The sequence below is a fragment of the Puma concolor genome, chromosome B2 (genome assembly GCF_028749965.1).
Source record: "Puma concolor isolate L17-30 chromosome B2, mPumCon1.1.hap2, whole genome shotgun sequence".
In the NCBI taxonomy this organism is placed as follows: Eukaryota; Metazoa; Chordata; class Mammalia; order Carnivora; family Felidae; genus Puma; species Puma concolor.
The window spans coordinates 121,869,143-121,888,613 of record NC_141671.1 but is presented as its reverse complement, the minus strand read 5'-3'; the positions used below and the strand labels follow the sequence as shown (position 1 = coordinate 121,888,613).

Here is a 19,471-nt window from a genome sequence, read left to right as displayed (position 1 = left end):
ATTTTTATATCCATTTGTAAATTTTAGTCGGGGGCAGCTGAGTTGAGAGAAGGGAAAATAAAAAGACAAATACTACATTTGTGTAAGGTTTCGTTCACATCGCCTGTACAATACCGTGCTGTTGGCATGTGTCTTAATAAATAGGCTTCAAAAAGAAATCATTGCAATGTAAAAATAGTTTCACCGAACTCACATGCTTTTTACTGTTCCCAGGTCTCAAAGTGGCTTTTAAAGTGATTTCTCAGACTCTTAGAGCTCTGTACCCCATATTGTGATAGGATACATTTCTCTGCCCTGCTCCCTAGAGTGGAGCTGGAGCGAAGGCAGGCTGAGACAGCTTGGCACCGTTCTAGTCTAAAAGAGGCCCCGCTTGAGAGATTGACTACTGTTGCTAGAAAAAAAGGAACATGAGAAATTCATGTGTCAAAGGGGCTGGGGAGTGTAAGCCTTGAGAAGAAACCCCACTACCTACCTACCTCCCTCCCTCACTGAGTAGATTGAAAGGTCAAATCTGTTCATCCAACAAAAGATACTGGAGGGCCTACCAGAGCAAGCAAGGTCCCAGCGATACAGCGCAGAACAAAGTCAATGCTTCCACGGAGTGACTCTGTGTTCTGTCATCTCCAAAATACCTCCGCTGCCCTGATACTCTCCAAATTATGCCCGTTTTCCAAAACAGGCCTGAAACAGGCCCGCTCTGGGACAGGCAGCTCTCCACAAAGCTCAGTGTAGTGGAAGAGAAAGGAGTCTAATGAAAGCATACAATTATGGACCCAAACCTTTTCCTCTGGGAACGGTGGCAAGAGTTTCCGTTTCTCGGTTGTACGTAAAATAACCACGGTCGCCTCTCCTGACAGCCTCCTGGCACATCATGACCTCCCTGCTAGGGACTGTGGATTCTGCAGTAGCAAGGCAAAGAGCAAATGCAGCCAGTAGTAAACTAAAGCCCCACTGATCTTCCAAGAGTGGGAGAAGAATCTTTTCCTATGAGGAGCCTGCTGTAGTTCGCGCCGCTTCCCGAACTGATGTGTCATCCCCGTACAGGGGTCAGCGCTCGTCTCTGGGTTGTTCCGACTCAGTCAGTGTGCTGCCGAAGCGAGCACCCTGGTTAGTGCCTATCGGGCTTGTTCCCCCATTCGTCCCTCACCAGGCGCCAGCTTCTTACTGCCCTCTGCTGGTTAAGTCTGAGGTCAGCCTTTTTTGTGCTTTACCCAACTATTTTACTAGACGAGTCAATAAAGGCACTTGTTCACAGAACATTAATTTTTTAAAAAAACTTTTATATTTGTGATACTTAAAAATTTTTTTTTTCAACGTTTATTTATTTTTGGCACAGAGAGAGACAGAGCATGAACGGGGGAGGGGCAGAGAGAGAGGGAGACACAGAATCGGAAACAGGCTCCAGGCTCTGAGCCATCAGCCCAGAGCCTGACGCGGGGCTCGAACTCCCGGACCGCGAGATCGTGACCTGGCTGAAGTCGGACGCTCAACCGACTGCGCCACCCAGGCGCCCCGATTTGTGATACTTATTGTTAACCCTGAGAGAGCCCTATACCATCATTTCCTTTCTTTAAATATGTTTTCTTACTACAAAAGCAACATATGTCGAATGAAAAAAAAAGCAAAAAGCCCACATACCCACCTTGTAAGAAACAACCACTAAAACCTCGATGTATATTTATATATTCCTTTATTTTTTTTACAAAATGTGGTCCTATCATACATTCTTAATATTGCTTTAAAATATAGTAACAAATGTCCTTCCGTACTGTCCATTTTTGTGGCATCATCATATCCCGTTATGTAATTGAAACACATTTTACTTAATCATTCCCCTAGTTCAACCCACAAAAGTATTTCCAATAGTCCTGTGGTAAGTATACTAATAGCTATAATCACTCGTTCCTTTGTAAGTGGTCAATAAATGTGTGTCCATAACTAAGGGCATTCTGAATTGATGTTATTTTTTCTCTCCCTTTATCACCAAAAACCCAAAGAGTTGATGGGACCTCTTGGGTTGGCAGGGTCACAGGATGATCACCAGTGCCTCTACCTTTGCACATTTCACAATCTAGTTGAGTTCATAAAGAGATTTGAAAGAGATTGAGTTTCTACCTATAAAAGTACTTCTCTGTCTCCTCTCTGGCACTTTCCCTTTCCAAAGCCAGTTTGCCACAGAAATCAAATTAGGAACGTGAGGATGATGGTCAGTGACCACGGAGCCAAAGAAAAGCAGAGGAATACTCTTAACACATGCTTCCTGCAAACCAGGAGGGAACTGAGAAGATTGCCCTTTTTGGGTAGATATTGAATCCTCAAGCACCCCCTGCTCCCTCATTTTTGAAAGTTTCTAAGGAAAAGCCAGATTGTACTGCAAGTTCAAGCAGCAGACTTCAGTTAGATTGTGCAGGTTTTAGATAAAAAGCTGGCTTCAACACCTTGCTTGGGATAAAGCGGTTTGAATTTAGGTGTGCTTATGCTACTTGAAGCATAAACCATGTTTTTTTAAAAAGGACTCACAGGGGCGCCTGGGTGGCGCAGTCGGTTAAGCGTCCGACTTCAGCCAGGTCACGATCTCACGGTCTGTGAGTTTGAGCCCCGCGTCGGGCTCTGGGCTGATGGCTCGGAGCCTGGAGCCTGTTTCCGATTCTGTGTCTCCCTCTCTCTCTGCCCCTCGCCCGTTCATGCTCTGTCTCTCTCTGTCCCAAAAACAAATAAACGTTGGGAAAAAAAAAGAAAAATCCCTCTGAACACTCTGATGCATAATATGTGGCCAAAGTCCCAAATACCACATCACCCTCTGAAAGAAGTGAGACCCCTCTGCCCCCAACAAGGAGTCAGGCTTCACTCAACAGGTTCCATACAAGAAGAGGAGTCTGATGGCCTCGGTGTTGGACACGTCCTTAGCCCAGCCATCGTGCCCCCATTGCTCTTGCTGGAACTTACTACTAGGAAGTTCTCTTCTGGCTTGTGGATTGGGCTGAGGACCCTGGCTGGGAAGACAATGTCTTCTCCTTCTCAGCCTGTCCTATATTCAGTCTGGAGCGTTGAAAGCTGTGCTCGTTTCCTCTCCTTGGCTAAATAGCCTCACCTCCTCCTTCCAAGGGTCTCAGGAGTACAGGAAGAGAAACTAAAAGCTTGCTTGTGTTTAACATATCCCTTGAACCTAACTCTGCATACTTACCTAAAAAGGAAAAAAAAAAAAATTTACCTCCAACTTAAGGACTACATTAGCCTTAAATGATATTTCCACTTTTTTAGGACTTGTAACACCTCTGCCCAAATAATGGTTCCATTGCCTCTACGATCCAGCTGAAAACGAACAAATTCCTGTTTTTAACACATCCCAACTTAATTCAGCTTTTACAATTCCTCTGTGATGTCCTGGTTCATTTTTTAAAAGCATTTAAGCTTACCAAGAATACATGTAATAGAAATTTTAATAAAATCAGGACCAAGCAAAAATAAACACTAAGCTAAGGACAAAGAAAATGGAATAATCGGCTTGGAGGTTTCTTATTGCCAAAGTGAACAGGAATGAATGTCACTGACCACCAGAGCAAGAAAACAGTATAAGGTGCTTAGCTCAGGGATCTGTTTGGGTCCATGAGGTTAGTCCTCAAGATTAAGTGCACAGAGCAACTGGTTTCACAAAACTACCCTTTTCCCCAGTGAAAAATGAAGACATCTGCTTCTACCCTGGCACCTCACCATGGTTGAGCTCCCTCACGAACCCCACAGAAGCTACAGACAAATCCCAACTGTTGGGTTTAACCTGGGTTTTGAAGGATGAGTAGAAGACTGCCAGGTAGAGAAAACTGCACTTGAGGCAGAATGAGCCCACAGATGAATTACAAAGAGCCGTGTGGACTGACTGAATGGAGCCGTGACTCACAGCAGTTAGCTGAGGGGCCACCACAATCCCTTGAAGAGTCTGCCATAGCTATACAAGGTAGAGGCTGGAGCTGAGGATGCCCCAGGCCTCCACCTTAAGTTGGTACAAAGTAGAGGTCAACGCTTGGTGCAGCGCTTGATACACACTAGATATTCAAGAACGCTACATTCTAACCGGAAACATTTTAAGATGTTCGCTTTGAGGCATACAAAACTTGAGCTACAAATGGGTGTTCACGGGATACCCCCTAGTGCACACCATTTATCTAGAGTGAATCAAACACAAAACAGAACTCAAATTGGAAAGGAAAGGAAATCTAGAGTAGAAGCTACAGGAGTAGGATGTCCCAGGCCACGAAGGCTGCACAGAAGTAAACAGGACCACAGCCAAATTCTGTTACAAAGCAGCCAAAGGGGCTGAGGACTGAATCTGGCCAAAGTTAAAGTACAGACAAAATTATTCTAGAAAATGCCACCAAGAGGTAAAGAGGAAGGCTGTGATGCTACTGGATTTGACCAGAAAGAGGTCTTGGTGACTACACTGACATTTTACCTGACAGAAGACAAAAAAAGAGAATGAAGTAGAGTAAGAGGATGGAAACCATCTCTGGTAGGATTTTGAAGAAGTGCCATACTAAGGTAGTACTTAGAGGAAGATGTAGGATCAAGGGTAGAATATTCCTTAAGAGATTTGACTATGTTTTGCAGCTGAAGGAACAGTAAATCTGGTAATCCAAAAAAAAAAAAAAAAATGCTAACAAGCCAGTGGGAGGGAATATTCAGATTAGCATCAGCGAAAAAATCAAACGCAAAGCTCTATACTCACAGCCGTTTTCCCTCACACTAACTACATTTCACATAAACCACCAAACCTAGTATTTGAAAGATGGGGTTTTTCCTACTGCATCAACAGCTCCAACAGTGCCAGGTACAGAATAAGTGTTTCAGATGTTGGCATATACCAGAATTCAAAGTAAATACAAACCCATCCCCTTAAATACCAGCTGGGTCTGGTTGCTTTAATGTTAGCAGATTGACCCCATGCTACATTATCTAAGCGAACTACCCATGATGCTTTGTGAGTTATAATTAGCTCAAATTTCATTTGAGGCCATTCACTCCACCACTGTAGTTACCACATGGAGGACAACTAGCCTTCAGCTATACCCGAGATGGCTACAAAACTTAAAAGTAGATCTTAGACAAGGGCTTAACCCTGTAAATTCCCAACATGCGGAAGAACACCATACAACTGAGCATTCAACACACCTGGAGCACCTGGGTGGCTTAGAGCCCAACAGTGCAGAGCCTGCAAGGGATTTTCTGCCCTCCCCTGCTTGTCTCCTAAACTTACAAACCCATCTGGCTCCAGTTGTTTCACATGTGCTCCCGTAACTGCATGGCAATACTGGGAAACTATAGAAGATAAACTCAAAAGTATACCCAATTTACATGAAATTGTGATGACATTTCCACGAATCCTACCTAGCTTAATAATTCACGCTCAAACCAATATAATCAACTCGTTCCAGGCTTATTGAAATACATGGGTCATCACTAATTCCCCCCACAGATTGTGACTTGAGTATCCTGCTTCTGAGCTTTAATACTTTATGTGACCTTCAGTCTGCTGTCACAAGTTGTAAAGACACACCCACCCTTGACCAGCCTCAGCCCATTACTCCAGGTCCCAGGCTGTTCTAGCCTCAGTTGTGGTGAATGTGCACCCACCCAAGAAGCCCTGGCTGTCACGAACTGATCACTGCAAAGCCAACTTTACTCAGGTCATTCTGTTTTCAGTTGTCAACACCGAAGTTACTTACTGGTTGGAGTAGGCCTTCATTTAGACACCAAGAGACAAATAACTTGCTTCTAGTAATTTGGCTAATTTTACAATGATTATCTTTTGTCTTTTGCTAACAGAGACCTTACTTTACTGCCCCCAATAAAATACAAATTAAAAAAAAACAGGTGAGGAACAAGAGTCAAGTTTATTTGTTCATTTCTTGCATTTGAAGTATTCCTCGATGACATCCTTGGCCTGAGACTCTTTGCCATAGTCCTAAAAAATAAAAAGCAATTTTTTTTGATTAACATTAATAACTCTTGTTAGCATTAGTTATGGTGAAGCTTTACAAAACTAGTTCGTGTCTTATGAAAATGTTTCCCATCACTAAAATTTCTTGTAGCCATTTTCAGGGACCTTAATGACTTCAATGTCTTTAAGGCTCGTAACATGGCGTTCCTATTGCCAGCGTTTTTTCAATTTCTGCAGAAACACATTCAGCTAAGCAGATTCATTGGCCGGCTTCATTACAGCCTATTTTCCTTTTCTGAAAAGCTGAAAACACGACTCCGAATGTTGAAAATCACACATCTTTTTCTTTGAGGTTCTGGACTGTAACAATTAAAACGGAGTACAGAATTATGCAGTTTCCCAGCACAACCTTCAACCCAGAGATAAAAACGGACTTACCTTAACCACCACACAACTGCAACCAACCACCTTACGGGGTTTTCCCTCCCTGTCAATTTTACAGAGGCCGACCCATTCCCCTAGTTTCTTGTTGTCATCAACCTATTGGGATGGAATGAAGAGGGGGAAAAAAAAAAAGATCACCATATTAGCAGACATTAATACTAAGGACAGTAAGTCAAACAGAGACAGTAGCTGTAGTCAGATAGGGTGACATGGCAGTTTCCTCATAGCAGTTCAGTAGAGGGAGCCAGTTGTCATCATGTACAGCACCAAAATCACCCAGAAACACTGCCACTTTTTTCTGTACCAATACCAAAACTAGCAATTCATTCTGCACGAATGAAACATTCCCATAAACTAGCCCAAAATACCAAGTTTAAGCCATGTTTTTCACAGCACCAGAAATGACCCATTTTTATACAGAACTTGCTCTGGTATAATAGCTTTAACCCAAACATGACCCTAACTGGCTGTATTTTCACGAAGCTAAAGCATCTCTCAACTCAAAAAGATGGACAACTTACCTTAATTAGGTTGATCTGGTGCTCAGCACAAAGGGCCTCCACCAACTTGACATACATAGGCTCATCGCAGTTGGATGCAAGCACACAAAGATGGGCTTGGCGCCTGAAATGCACAATCCAACAGAAACCGCAACTCGAACCTGAGCTTACTACTACCGACCCTTTACGAGAATTATCTTGGCAATGACTACACTGGGGGAACACAAGCAGCACCCCCACTGGAGAACAACACAAGTGCCTCAGTTTGAGAAGCCGGTCAAAAAGCATATATATTCACATGTCTTTAGAACCACCAGGCCTGCAGTGATTCCCTAAAAATACCAACTTCACATACAACCGGTTTACCCATCTGTGGCCAAAGAAAAATCCTTTCCTGTGAGCCACTTACACGTTTAAAAGGCGGTATGAGAAACGAACTACGATATCAGAGTCGTTACCGGCTACCGGCCTAAAAACTTAATACTGCCCAGCACTACCATTGTACAAACAGCGCAGGGGCTTCACACCAGGACCTGAAGGGCTTCCGGCGAAGTGCGACTTCGCTGGGTTCAAGAAGCCAGTCTACACCAAGGCAAACTAAGAGATCTTAAAATTTAACCCAGCTGTAAGAAATTCCTGAAGGGCACGGATGCTTCACTCCAATAGCGAACACATACAGTTGTCTTGCCCACTTAAATAACTGAAAACCTAAACAGACGTTTTTACGAATATTTCGTACTTACGTGGGTTTCTACGGCTACCACTTCCTGAACTCGTTTGTGAGTCCAGTTGCTTCTACAACGTTAGCTTGAAAACCTCTAGTTTCACTCGAGGATACCTATCTGCCCTCTAATGTGAAATCAGCCCCACAATCTACAGGTTTGTCAGACTGTTAGGTTTCACTCACAGAAAGAGTGAAGGGGTATCCGACAACTTAAGTCATCATTCAAACACTGTAGTCTTGCTTTAAGAATAAAGCACTCATCCCCACTCCAAACGAACCCACATACTTTAGGTGGGCCACACAGATCTGAGTTCTGATACCTTTTCCTAGGTTTCCTGTAGAACGGATGCCATTCAGAACTTTTGTGCTAACACCATGAACTTCACGCTTTCTCTCCTTGGCTGCAGTTTTGTTCCGGTTCCAACAACCCACAGTATTGAGACTGATACACGTACTTGTCTAAGGCTTTGGCAGCTTCGCGAATTCCACGTGCCAGGCCATCGTGGATGAGGGCGGTCTTCAGCACCTCTTGTAAAGCAGTATTAACGTCCATTACACCTCCAGCAGCAATGCTGAAAACGGAGCAAGTCAAAACCATCACTAAACTCCCCACGCACCACCGGACCGCTTGGGACTCAAAAATCACAAACGAGGCACAGCAGGCGCCCTTAGGAGGCCGCGGCTGACCCTGAGACCCGACAGCAGGCTCGCTGCCCATGCCCTTCCCCGCCCCCACGGCTCCGACCCTGTACTCACCCTTCCTCGGCCATGGCGGTGGGTTACGGATGGAGCCGAATCTTGACCGCACTGTAATGCAAAGAAAGAAAAAAAGGTTAAGAAATTAAGACACCAGTTGAACAAACAACTCCGCGCAAGCCCAACCCTGGCCAAATGCACCACAACCACCACCCCACTACCGTTCAACTCACCCCGAGCCTCCGCCTCCGCGCGACTCGGCGGCGGCAGGGAAAGAGGTCGTGCGCGCCCGCATGACGGTATTTAAGGGCTTCCCAGGACCCCCACCCCCTAGGCGCATGTGCACTCCCTTTCACGAAAGAGGTGGCTCTGGTGGTGCCGGGACTCGAGAATTTCTATTTCCGGATTGAGGCCAACCCGAGGCAAGATTACTCTTAGTCTTCCGACTCTCCGCGGCCGGTCACTGTTACGCGCAACAGGCACTAACGCGGGCAGCCTCACATCGTCCTTCCTCGCCAGGGGCGTGGCCTACGGAGGCCCAGAGAGTGGCTTCTACGGAGCGCGAGAAGGGCCAAGCGCGCGTCTGCGTGGTCTTAGCTCCCTGGTTCCTTGTCTTCCTCGTTAAGTCAGTACCTTGTAATTTCCTGTCGAACCCATTAACTGGGCCTTTCTGCACGGCCCGCTTTCGCATCGCTTCTCAGTTACTCTAGACGTCTGCGAGTGTGTCGTTTTGTGCGTGTTTTGTTGTGAAACGAAAGCCAGCACGTCTTCACTGCTAAGTACGCCGCAAATTCTTTACCGGCGTTGTATGATTAAAGTGGAACCTCTGGTTAGGTGGTTGGTTACAGTTTCTAAATGCAGTTGGTTCTAAAATTGTTTTGTTTTGTTTTGTTTTTAACGCCAGATTGTTCCCGAAATTCGTAAACCCGCGCAGATCGGGATTCAGTAGGTGCATTTCATTAGGTGCATTTAAAACGCCTACGACGCGCCAGACACAGGAACTGGGTTCGGGATATAGTAAAGAGAGAACGTAGTCTTTGAGAAATCCGGCATGAATTTCGCCATACAGACCTGGAAGAGTTAGGAGTGGAATCTGAGATCCCTGAAACTGACTTTTACTGGAAGCAACATTTTGAATTTTGCATTGATTGGTCATTCTCCTGTCCCCATTTCAAAACGCAAACATATGAAATACGGCCGCATATAGTCAGTAGTCCTTTTGCCTTTTTTTTTTTTTTTTGAACTTCCTTTCCTGATAAGCCCCCAAGCCTGTTGCAGGATTTTTTTTTACGTCAATACCCGTGGTTCATCATTGTCTTGCGGCTTTGAAGAATGAAGAGGTGGTAACAAAATGAGCAGCAGGCAAAAGTTTATTAGAATGTAAGAAAGGAAGAAAAGTATGGAAGCCCTCTTTTCAGAGAGGTGGCATTCGAAAGTGAATGCCCAGGACCGTAGGCAAGGGTACTTGCTTTATGAGGTTCTGGTTGCCCTCCCTTCCCCCTGGTTCTTTCTCTGCTCCTACCCGTATTGGCTTGATAACTAGGCGCTGGGTTGTCCATTCCTGATTGGCTCGTTTCCATTGTATGAGGGGTGGTCTATGGCCATACCCTTCCTGGTGGGTCACACGGTGTTGTGGTCTCGTTTTTTTAGTCAGGCCTTTTGTCAGATTTCTGAGGGAAATCTGGGGGGTGGGTAGTGTCTGTTAGATTCTTAAGAGGACCCTTGTGCCTGAGGGGGTTCGCTGTGGGCCTACACTCTGCATTGTTCCAAAACTTGTGTTTTTCCCTACCCGGGGACCTTAGGTCTTAATCTTTCCCTCTCTGCCTCTTGTATCCTATCTTTTGCCTATCACTGTCAGCAATTATTAGGTGTTTGATAAGTGCCAGCACCATGGATACAGTGAGCAGATAATGTGAGACTCCCCAAGTCTGTGAAGAAAACAAAAATAGGTAACATGGGTGTGGGGCAGAATTAACCAGAACCGAGAGAGACTGGAGAGACTGGAAGTATAATACATTTACATAGTTCCTTTTTAGCTTTTTGTGTGCTTTCAAATTTCCATTTTAAAAGTGTTGAGCTGCTGCTTTCTACTCATAACTCCTCCTAAAATGATGCTGCTCACTTAGTTGGCGATTTAATTACCTAGTTAACTTTTGCTTAAAAAAAAAAAAAAAAGCTGCAGGATTTTTAAGGATGAGATTTATTCCTGCCACTCTCATGTTTGTGGCCGGATTAAGATTTGAACTGAAGATTAGAGTACCTAAAGGCCACAGGGAAGGTACAAAGCGGCATGGGGGTCAGAGAGTGGGGATGATGTGGAAAGACAAAGGATTGAAGGCTGTGGCAACATTTGAAACGGGAAAACACAACAATAACAATTAAAAGGATCCCAAACAGGGAAGATGAGAGAAATGGAGAGAGTAAGGGCAGAGGCACAGATGTCTCCTTGGCTGTTTTGGAAGTTATCATACCACATTTGTATCTTTGAAAGAGAATGCGGTAGTTTCAGCAAATGTGTAATTAAAGTTAATAAAAGTTAGTATGCTAAGCATTACGTTTCATATTAGATGTCTTCCCCTCCCCCCCAAACCCAAATTGGAAAAAAAAAAAAAAAGTTTAACTTTTTATTCATTTTTGAAAGACAGGGAGAGTGAGGGAGGAGCAGAGAGAGAGAGAGAGAGAGGCACAGACACAGAATCCGAAGCAGTCTCCAGGCTCTGAGCTGTCAGCACAGAGCCCGATGAAGGGCTTGAACCCACGAACTGTGAGATTGTGACCTGAGCCAAAATCCCACGCTCAACCAACTAAGCCACCCAGGCGCCCCTAAATCTTTTTTTTAATGTATTTTCGAGAGAGAGCATGCATGCACGTGCACGAGGGCGGGGGGGGGGGGGGGGGGGACGGAGGATGTGACGCGGGCTCCACACTGACAGCAGAGAGCCAGATGTGGGGTTTGAACTCATGGATTGTGAGATAATGACCTGAGCCTGAGCCGAAGTCAGACGCTTAACCAACTGAGCCACAGAGGCGCCCCCAAAAACAAATCTTAGAATGTGAGAATTTGGTAAAAACTCAAGATACATAAAAGGGGAAAATAATCATTTCCAAACAATGTATTTACTTAGGGGGAAAACAAGTACCTTTTAGCTTATGTTGTTGGTTTCTGTCTTCTAGAAGCTGGTAGTCTAAAATATCATGGGTCTATGCCTTAATATTTCACCTTATAAATACCTCGTCTATCAGTTATAAACCCCTCTCCTTAAAACCAGAGCTACAATTTTTTTTGTTTTTTAAAGTTCTAGTAATATAGCTGTTTCTAATCCCAGGAATGAGCTTAAAGGACACACTGGTGATTCAAGGAAACTTTAATATAAATTCTCCTAGTTCACTTGTTTAAGTTTACCTCCTTTCAACTTTAGATATTGCCAACAGTTGGAAGACAATGGTTACATAGAGACTAAAGGCCAGTTACCGATTATAATACTTCTAGACTGTACCCCAGTGTGCATCTGAAATACACATGAAAGTTAAATTCTGAAGTTTGCTTTAGGAACAATAAACAATAATAAGTAATTTTGTTTAGCACTTTCTATATGCCAAGTAGTGTGCTAAATTATCATGTATTTTCTCCCTTGATCGTCCTTGAGAGCCTATGTGGCAGTGGTCTATTTAGCCCCTGTTAACAAAGTAACAAAGCAAGCTCAGAGAGTTGCTGAAGATCACACAGCTGGTAAATATTGAAGCTGGTATTTGAGCCCAGTGGACTTCAAAGCTCATGCTTCCAACCCTACATCCATTCAGAATGATTGCCCAGATGCGGATGAGAGGTCACAGAATTCAGCGATGACTCTTCACCTCTCAAGTTGGGAACAATGTGACTGGTTCTACTTCATCATGCTAAAAAGTTGGACAGACGGAGAAAGGGAATATTGCAGTTTTAGGCAGAAAAAGAGGGCAGTAGAAATTTAGGTTCTTGATCTAGGTGTAGATGCATTAGTTTGCTACAGCTGCCATAACAAAATATCGAAAGCTGGGTGACTTAACAGAAAGCTATTATCTCACAGTTCTGAAGGCAAGCGGTCTGAAATCGGGTGTCTCCAGGGTTGCCTCCTTCTAAAGCTGTGAGGGGGAATCTGTTCATGCCTTTCTCCTGGGTTCTGGAGGCTTGCCAGAAATCTTGGTGTTCTGCTATGGCAGTATGAAACACCAGTATTCACGTGATGGTCTCCTTATCTATGTCTGTGTCCAAATTTTTCTTTTGTTTTTCAAAGTAGGCTTCATACCTAGTGTGGAGCCCAATGCATGGCTTGAACTCACGACCCTGGGATCAAGACCTGGACTGAGATTAAGAGTCAGATGCTTAACCGACTGAGCCACCTGGGTGCCCCCCAATTTTTCATTTTTTTAAGGCTACTAGTTATCTTGAATTAAGGGCTCACCCTATTCTAGTATGACCTCATCTTAACAAATTACATCTAGAACAGCCCTATTTCCAAATAGGGTCTTGACGTGATTAGGACTTGAACATGTGTATTCTGAGGGAACACAATTCAGCCTGTAACAGATGTCAAAGAAGGAAGAGATGTAGGACAGATTAAATGCTAGAAAAGATCTTGGAGTTGAACTTCAACAAGCTTACTTGGAAAACCAGAGCTGGGAAGAGAAGCTGGACCAGGGTACATTAAAGATTTTACATCTTGGAGAGGTGGGGACCAGCTAGCTGAGCAGAGTCCAAATTTCAGCTCACTTTGTAGCCTTGGGCAAATTACTTACTTTCTGAGCCAGCCAAATTGTGATAATACTGTGATATTGTTACGAGGATTACATGGAATGGTTGCTTAAAGTGTTTACCCCTATAGTTATTATCGAGAACTTCATATGAAAATAACTGTATATGGAAAGGTTCTTAACTATTACTTTCTCCTGTCCTAAACCACACAGAGCTTAGTAGAATGATTTGTGTGTTGGAATCACTAAACTGATGTGTCCTGAAATGAACACATCGAATGAAATAAGTTTCAAGAAGCAACTGTGTAGACGACATACCTAAAAGAAAGCCATGTGGAGAACTACAGGCGTAAATTAACATCTCTTAGGACTTAGCTGGAGGCTTTGGGCATCCCAGGAAACCGCTATTAATTTGAAAACTTTAAAAATGTCCCCACCTTTGGGGCTAGAAAAAAAAGCCCAAAGGATGGAAACAGGAGCTAAGAAATAGGAGAAAACTCAGGAACCATCATCCCGCGGCAGCTCGGGAACATATAGGTCTAGTCTTGGCTTACATAGCATATGGTTTTGAACATACTGCAGAAAATTAGTTGTAGCGGAAGAGAGGTTTGGGCCAAAGAAGATAGAATCCCAGCATATCAAGGGTAAAATCAAAGGAGAAAGAAAGGTTGGCAAGAGGGAAGAGAATAAGAAAGAAAATAAGGAACTAGACGAGTAAGAATGGAATGAATTCATAAAGACTGTAGGTAGTAGCTTGTAAAGTTAATCTGTGAGGCCTTTAATTGGAAAACCTAGTTTATTAAGGGGGGAAATGGTGATAGGGGAGAAGGGGGTGAGGTGATTGAAATGCTAACTAGGAAGCCTATGTCACTAGGTTGTATACTTGGAAGGTTTTGTGTGATTCTCATCGACCTTTTCCTAAGTGTTACTAAGAATGTTTTCTCAGTCCTTATTTTTTTTTTTTTTTATTTATTTTGGGACAGAGAGAGACAGAGCATGAACGGGGGAGGGGCAGAGAGAGAGGGAGACACAGAATCGGAAACAGGCTCCAGGCTCCGAGCCATCAGCCCAGAGCCTGACGTGGGGCTCGAACTCACGGACCGCGAGATCGTGACCTGGCTGAAGTCAGACGCTTAACCGACTGCGCCACCCAGGCGCCCCTCAGTCCTTATTTTTATTGTTCCCCAGAGTTGTTTGGGTGCTATAGCTGCTTGCTACAGTGCTGATGCAGGATTATGGAAACTAAACATAGGAAGATAAATAGAGATAATACTTAAAGTTTATGAATAATCTAATTATGTACCCAGCAACACAGGTAATTTATAAATGAAAAAGAGTAGTGGCCGAGAGAGCAGACCCTGATTCTCCTCTCTATCATTTTCTGAGTCTGTAGCTTTGATCAAAATACTTTTAGCCTCTGATCCTCAAGTACCTCAGCTGCAAAATGTAATAGAATGAGATGTTCTTAAGACTTTTGGTTTGGACATTCTATGTCATCATCTTGAAACAATAATTTAACTTCGAACAAATGTCGAACGTTTATGTGGTCTGCTGTATTCATTTTCTGAAATCATATGACTTCATGACATGACACTGAGCTATAGCTGATGCCAGCTTCCCTCCTCTGTATCCAAGTTATAGATGATGTCTTTATTTGTAAATGACGGTCATTGGTTGTTGTTGTTGTTGTTGTTGTTGTTGTTTCTGTATTAGGACAAGAAAGCATGTTCATTGTAGAAAATTTGGATAATACTGTACCAATTATGGTAATTTGGGTACAACCGAATGACCTATGGCCAACGTTAAAAAAAAAAAAATGAATTTACTGGTAAGCTTTTGGATGGCTCAGAGAATTAAAGGGTTTGCTGAGCAATCAGATTTGAGGAATGCCAGACACAGGGTGCTTCTAGGGATCTTGGTTCTAAGAACTCATGAAAAGTCTCAAAGGCAGTGCTTTTCAAACGAACTGACTGTATGGGAGATTTTTCACCCAATACATCACAGGTTATTAGCTTAATAAAATACAGCATAACTACTAGGAGGTTCTGCAAGACTAACCATCTTGCAGATAACAAACGTAAGCCTAAAATTTTTTTAAACAGCTACCTAAAGACACTGAGCAGTAACCAAAGGTAGACAGAACTGGGGTGGGGGGGGTGGGGGGTGGTGAGGATCGTGGTGATCAACACTTGAAAAAAAGAATAGCGGTGGCTAAATTCCCTTTTTTATGGCTTCTAGTATAAGGGCAGACCCAGTCAGTGCCCTATGGGGCAACTAATAGCCCAGATTTGTCAGTTTTACTTCCTGAAAACCCAGAGGGCGGAGTTTAGAACAACCACAGCTACTGGAAATGGAGAGGAGGGGAAAATCCCAGAGAGACTCAGAAAGGTGGAGGCCAATATTCTGCCTAAATCTCTGGCTGGCTTTTGAACTATACATGCATGGGGCAGACTCCTAGCATCGCAGCCAGGGACAAACAAAATGCATGACAATTTCAGCTGCTTCCCACTAGGGAAACAGATACAAGGTTTGAGTCAAGGCAGGTGAACTCTTAGTGAAATTTTTTAAAAAATCAATATTATTGGAAAGAATACAACAGAATCCAGAGTCCCTGTGACATATTACTCATGATGTCCTTGCTATGATACAAAGTTATTATATATACTAAGAAACAGGAAAATATGACTCATACATAAGAAAAAAGGCAATATGGAGACTGAATCCAAAATAATCAAAATGCCAGGGCACCTGGGTGGCTCGGTCGGTTATGTGTCTGACTCTTGATATCAGCTCAGGTCTTGATCTCAGGGTTGAGAGTTCACATCCCACGTTGGGCTTTGTGCTGGCACAGAGCAAAAACAACCAACCAAACAAAATAACCCAAATGTTAAAATATCAGACAAGCATTTTAAAGCATCTATTAAAAAGGTGCTCCAGAATGTAAAAAAATAATAATTTTCACAGTGAATGAGCAAATAGGAAAAGTATAAACTACAAAAGAGGATCAAATAGAAATTTGAGAATTGAAAAATAACATGTGAGACATTTACTGAAAGGGCTAGCAGTCGACTGAAGATGACAAAAGCAGGACTCCATGAATTTTCAGCTAGATCAGTCTGAAATCATCCAACTTGAAGAACAGAGAGAAAAACTAAATACAGCTGTAATGATCTGTGGGACAAAATCTGAAAGGCTAACATGTATATAACTAAATGCATATTTCTAACACATATGCAATTGGAGTTCCAGGAGGCAAAAGAATGAGACAGACAAAAACATTTGAAAAAGTAATGACCCAAACCTTCCCAAATTTTATGAAACACACATTTACAGATTCAAGAAGCTCAGTGAACCCCAAGAAGTATAAATACAAATAGACACATATAGGGGAACTACTGAAACTCAAAGAGAAAATTCCAAAAAGCAGCCAGGAAAAGAAAAAGGTACGTAACATGCAAAATTATACCGATTTCTCTTGAGAAATTATGGGGACTGAAAGCAGTAGAAACATGTCCTGAAGAGGCTAAAAGATAACAACTTTCTCCTCATACTTCTATATCCAATAAAAAGATCCTCGAAGAATGAATTTATCTGGGGGAATAGCATTCCAATGGAATAAAATACTCCATTTTAGTTTGTAAAAAAAAAAAAAAAAAAAAAAAAAAAAGGTTCCATATGTGTCCATATGTTTATGACGAGTATAAAAAAAATGTGAGTGGATACTTGTGGTAGACTAATAAATGGCTCCCAAAGATGTGTCCGCATCTTAATCTCTGGAACTTGTAAATGTTACCGCATTTGTAAAAAAAAAAAAAAAAAAAAAAAAAAAAAAAAAAAGTCCATGCAGATGTGATTCAGTTAAAGGTATTGAGATGAGAGCATTTTGGACTTTGGCTCAGCGAAATTAGTGTTGAACTTCTGGCCTACAGGACTGTGTTGTTGTTTTAAGCCACCAAGTTTGTAGTAATTTGTGACAGCAACCACGGAACACTAATATGATAATATGTTAACCTGTAATACTGACCGTGTGGAGGGAAGGTAGGAAGTAGAGATTAGAAGTGGGGAGAAAGTTAGGAATATGAATATATGCGACAATACACTTTATATAAATGAAAGGTAGACGGATGCAAAATAAGAATACACATTTTATGGGGGGTGCCTGGGTGGCTCAGTCGGTTGGGTGTCTGACTTTGGTTCAGGTCATGATCTCACGGTTTATGGGTTCGAGCCCCGCGTCGGGCTTGGTGCTGACAGCTCGGAGCCTGGAGCCTGCTTCAAATTCTGTGTCTCCCTCGCTCTCTGCCCCTCCCCCGCTCCCACTCTGTCTCTCTCAAAAATAAATAAACATTTTTAAAAATTAAAAAAAAATACACATTTTGTGAAAATATATACCAACAAAAAAGAGCTGCATTAAACATACAAGAATGGGGTACCTGGCTGGCTCAGTCGGTAGAGCATGGGACTCTCAATCTCAGGTTGTAAATTCAATCTCCATGTAGGGTGTAGAAATTACTTAAAAATAAAATCTTAAAGGATACAAAAATGATTGCTGATGGAGGGGAGAGGAAAAGGAATGGAGAGAGAAATAAATGGCAACAGAAATGAAAAATCCAGCTGAAAGACTGGAAGATAAAGTAGGGGGAAACTCCTATCAGGTGGACCAAGAACAGTAAGAGATCAAAAGTAGAAGAGAATAAATAAATAAGAGGGCCAGTCTGGAAAGAGAACAAAAAAGGAAATGTAATCATCAAAAAAAAAAATGCAAAAAAAAAAAAAATCTCCTTTACAGTTTGGTGTTAGATTGGAGAGAGAACATAGATTGGAGAAGCCAGCAGGGGTTAGATCATAAAGATTCTAGAAAGCCACTGGAAGGAACCTTGCTAATGCTAATCCTTCTGTTTAGTATGGCTCTGAGGCTCTCCTTACCTACCCAGGAATTTTTGCACAAACTTCAAGACCCAAGGTAACCTCTCTTCCTCAGGAAGCCACCCTGGACTGGTTGAGCCAAAGTAAATAGTTCTGCCAATATGCTTCTATTACAGAGTTCATTGTATCATAAGAAATTATTAATAGATGTCTGTTTTACCTGCTAGATGGAAATATGCTACTTGAGGCTGGTTGGGGCTTACTCATCTTTAAATTCACCATGCCTGGAACAAGGTGGTAATTGGATAGTCTTTTAAATTTTATCTTGGCCCCAAATCAAGAATTTCCCAGATAGTTAGCTCTTCCCAAGTAGTAAATAAGGTGAAGATAAGTGAAGCCTCAGTGTGTGTGTAGGTGGGGTGTGGTGCGAGCAGGGAGTGTTGTGCTGGTGACAGTAAGGTGGCGGCTTTTGTGGTCCAGCTCCAAGCACTTTACAGACCTTATCACCAGTGCTCACAGCCACCCACAAGCCAGGCATCAGTGCCCCAATTGTGCACGTGGAGAAATTGACCATGTCCTCCAAAGTCACCAACAGAAAGTAAGTGCCTTGTATTGGAACTCAGGTCATCTGCCTCGACAGGTGTACTCCCAGCTATGCTTCCTCGACATTCACCATAATTCTTGCAAATATTTTTCTACTCTGGGTGCTTCACATCAGTTAATCCAGTCAATTCATTTCAAGTTTACTCACGTATGATTTAAGGGATTACAACCACTCACCTGGAGGTGACCGAGAGCAGTGCGGACGGACACCCCTCGGTGGCGTGGGTCCTGTCCCCTTTACCCACGATTGAATTGGCTTTAGCTCGGTTTGTTTCAGAGAGATTCAAAAGGGCTGGGGCCTGAGGGTGGGGTTCAGGTTAGAGATTCTTCTTCCTCTGCAAGGGGTTCGAGTTCAGGGCCTGGGAGAGTTCTCTCAAGACTTTTCTCCTCTGTAGCACTGCTTTTATAAATACCGTGTGTTTGGGGTTGATGAGGACCAATTTTCTTTTTTTCTCTTAATGGTTATCTATTTCTGAGAGAAAGAGAGAGAGAGAGAGAGAGAGAGAGAGAGAGGGAGAGAGAGAGAGAACGCAAGCAGGGGGAGGGGCAGAGAGAGAAAGAGACAGAATCTGAAGCAGGATCCAAGCTCTTGAGCTGTCAGCACAGAGCCCCACGCGGGGCTCGAGCTCACAAACTTGTGAGATCATGGCCTGAGCCCACGTCGGACTGACCTGAGCCCATGTCGGAAGCTTAACCCACTGAGCCACTCAGGCGCCCCATGAGGACTAATTTTCTTAGTTCACATTAGCACCTTTCAGTTCAGGCACTGTAGCTCTTCTGTGCCTATATAAGCTTCCTTTCTTACTGCTAGTAGAAATACATTTTACTCATTTTAAACTTGGGGGTTCAGCTACCTGGAATGTAGATTAGTCCTTACCCACCCCACCCCAAACATATCCAAGGTCGTGAATTACTACGGTAGCCTGTGTTTTTAGGGGGAAAAAAAAAAAAAAAAGGCGGTGCTCCGCCCCGCCCCGC

At 43.1% G+C, this 19,471-nt stretch overlaps 1 protein-coding gene, 1 long non-coding RNA gene and 3 other non-coding genes across 5 annotated transcripts; 1 reads left to right on the top strand and 4 right to left on the bottom strand.

The window, feature by feature from the left end:
* Positions 1-5,866: 5,866 nt before the first annotated feature.
* Positions 5,867-8,633, bottom strand: RPS12 (ribosomal protein S12). Its single transcript, XM_025925202.2, has 6 exons — positions 8,530-8,633; positions 8,357-8,407; positions 8,056-8,172; positions 6,898-7,000; positions 6,371-6,472; positions 5,867-5,956 (listed from the first exon to the last, which is right to left on the bottom strand). The coding sequence occupies exons 2-6, from the start codon at positions 8,368-8,370 to the stop codon at positions 5,894-5,896; spliced, it is 399 nt and encodes a 132-aa protein (XP_025780987.1). The 5' UTR covers positions 8,371-8,407; positions 8,530-8,633; the 3' UTR covers positions 5,867-5,893.
* LOC112863012 (small nucleolar RNA SNORA33) lies at positions 6,076-6,205 on the bottom strand. Its single transcript, XR_003223853.1, has one exon. It is a non-coding gene; the product is annotated as a small nucleolar RNA SNORA33 (small nucleolar RNA).
* LOC112863017 (small nucleolar RNA SNORD100) lies at positions 6,565-6,641 on the bottom strand. Its single transcript, XR_003223857.1, has one exon. It is a non-coding gene; the product is annotated as a small nucleolar RNA SNORD100 (small nucleolar RNA).
* Positions 7,756-7,828, bottom strand: LOC112863002 (small nucleolar RNA SNORD101). The gene has a single exon (XR_003223845.1). It is a non-coding gene; the product is annotated as a small nucleolar RNA SNORD101 (small nucleolar RNA).
* A 230-nt stretch (positions 8,634-8,863) lies between the features above and the next one.
* LOC147581215 (uncharacterized) lies at positions 8,864-9,509 on the top strand. The gene is made up of 2 exons (XR_015250871.1): positions 8,864-9,075; positions 9,201-9,509. It is a non-coding gene; the product is annotated as an uncharacterized LOC147581215 (long non-coding RNA).
* Positions 9,510-19,471: the final 9,962 nt, after the last annotated feature.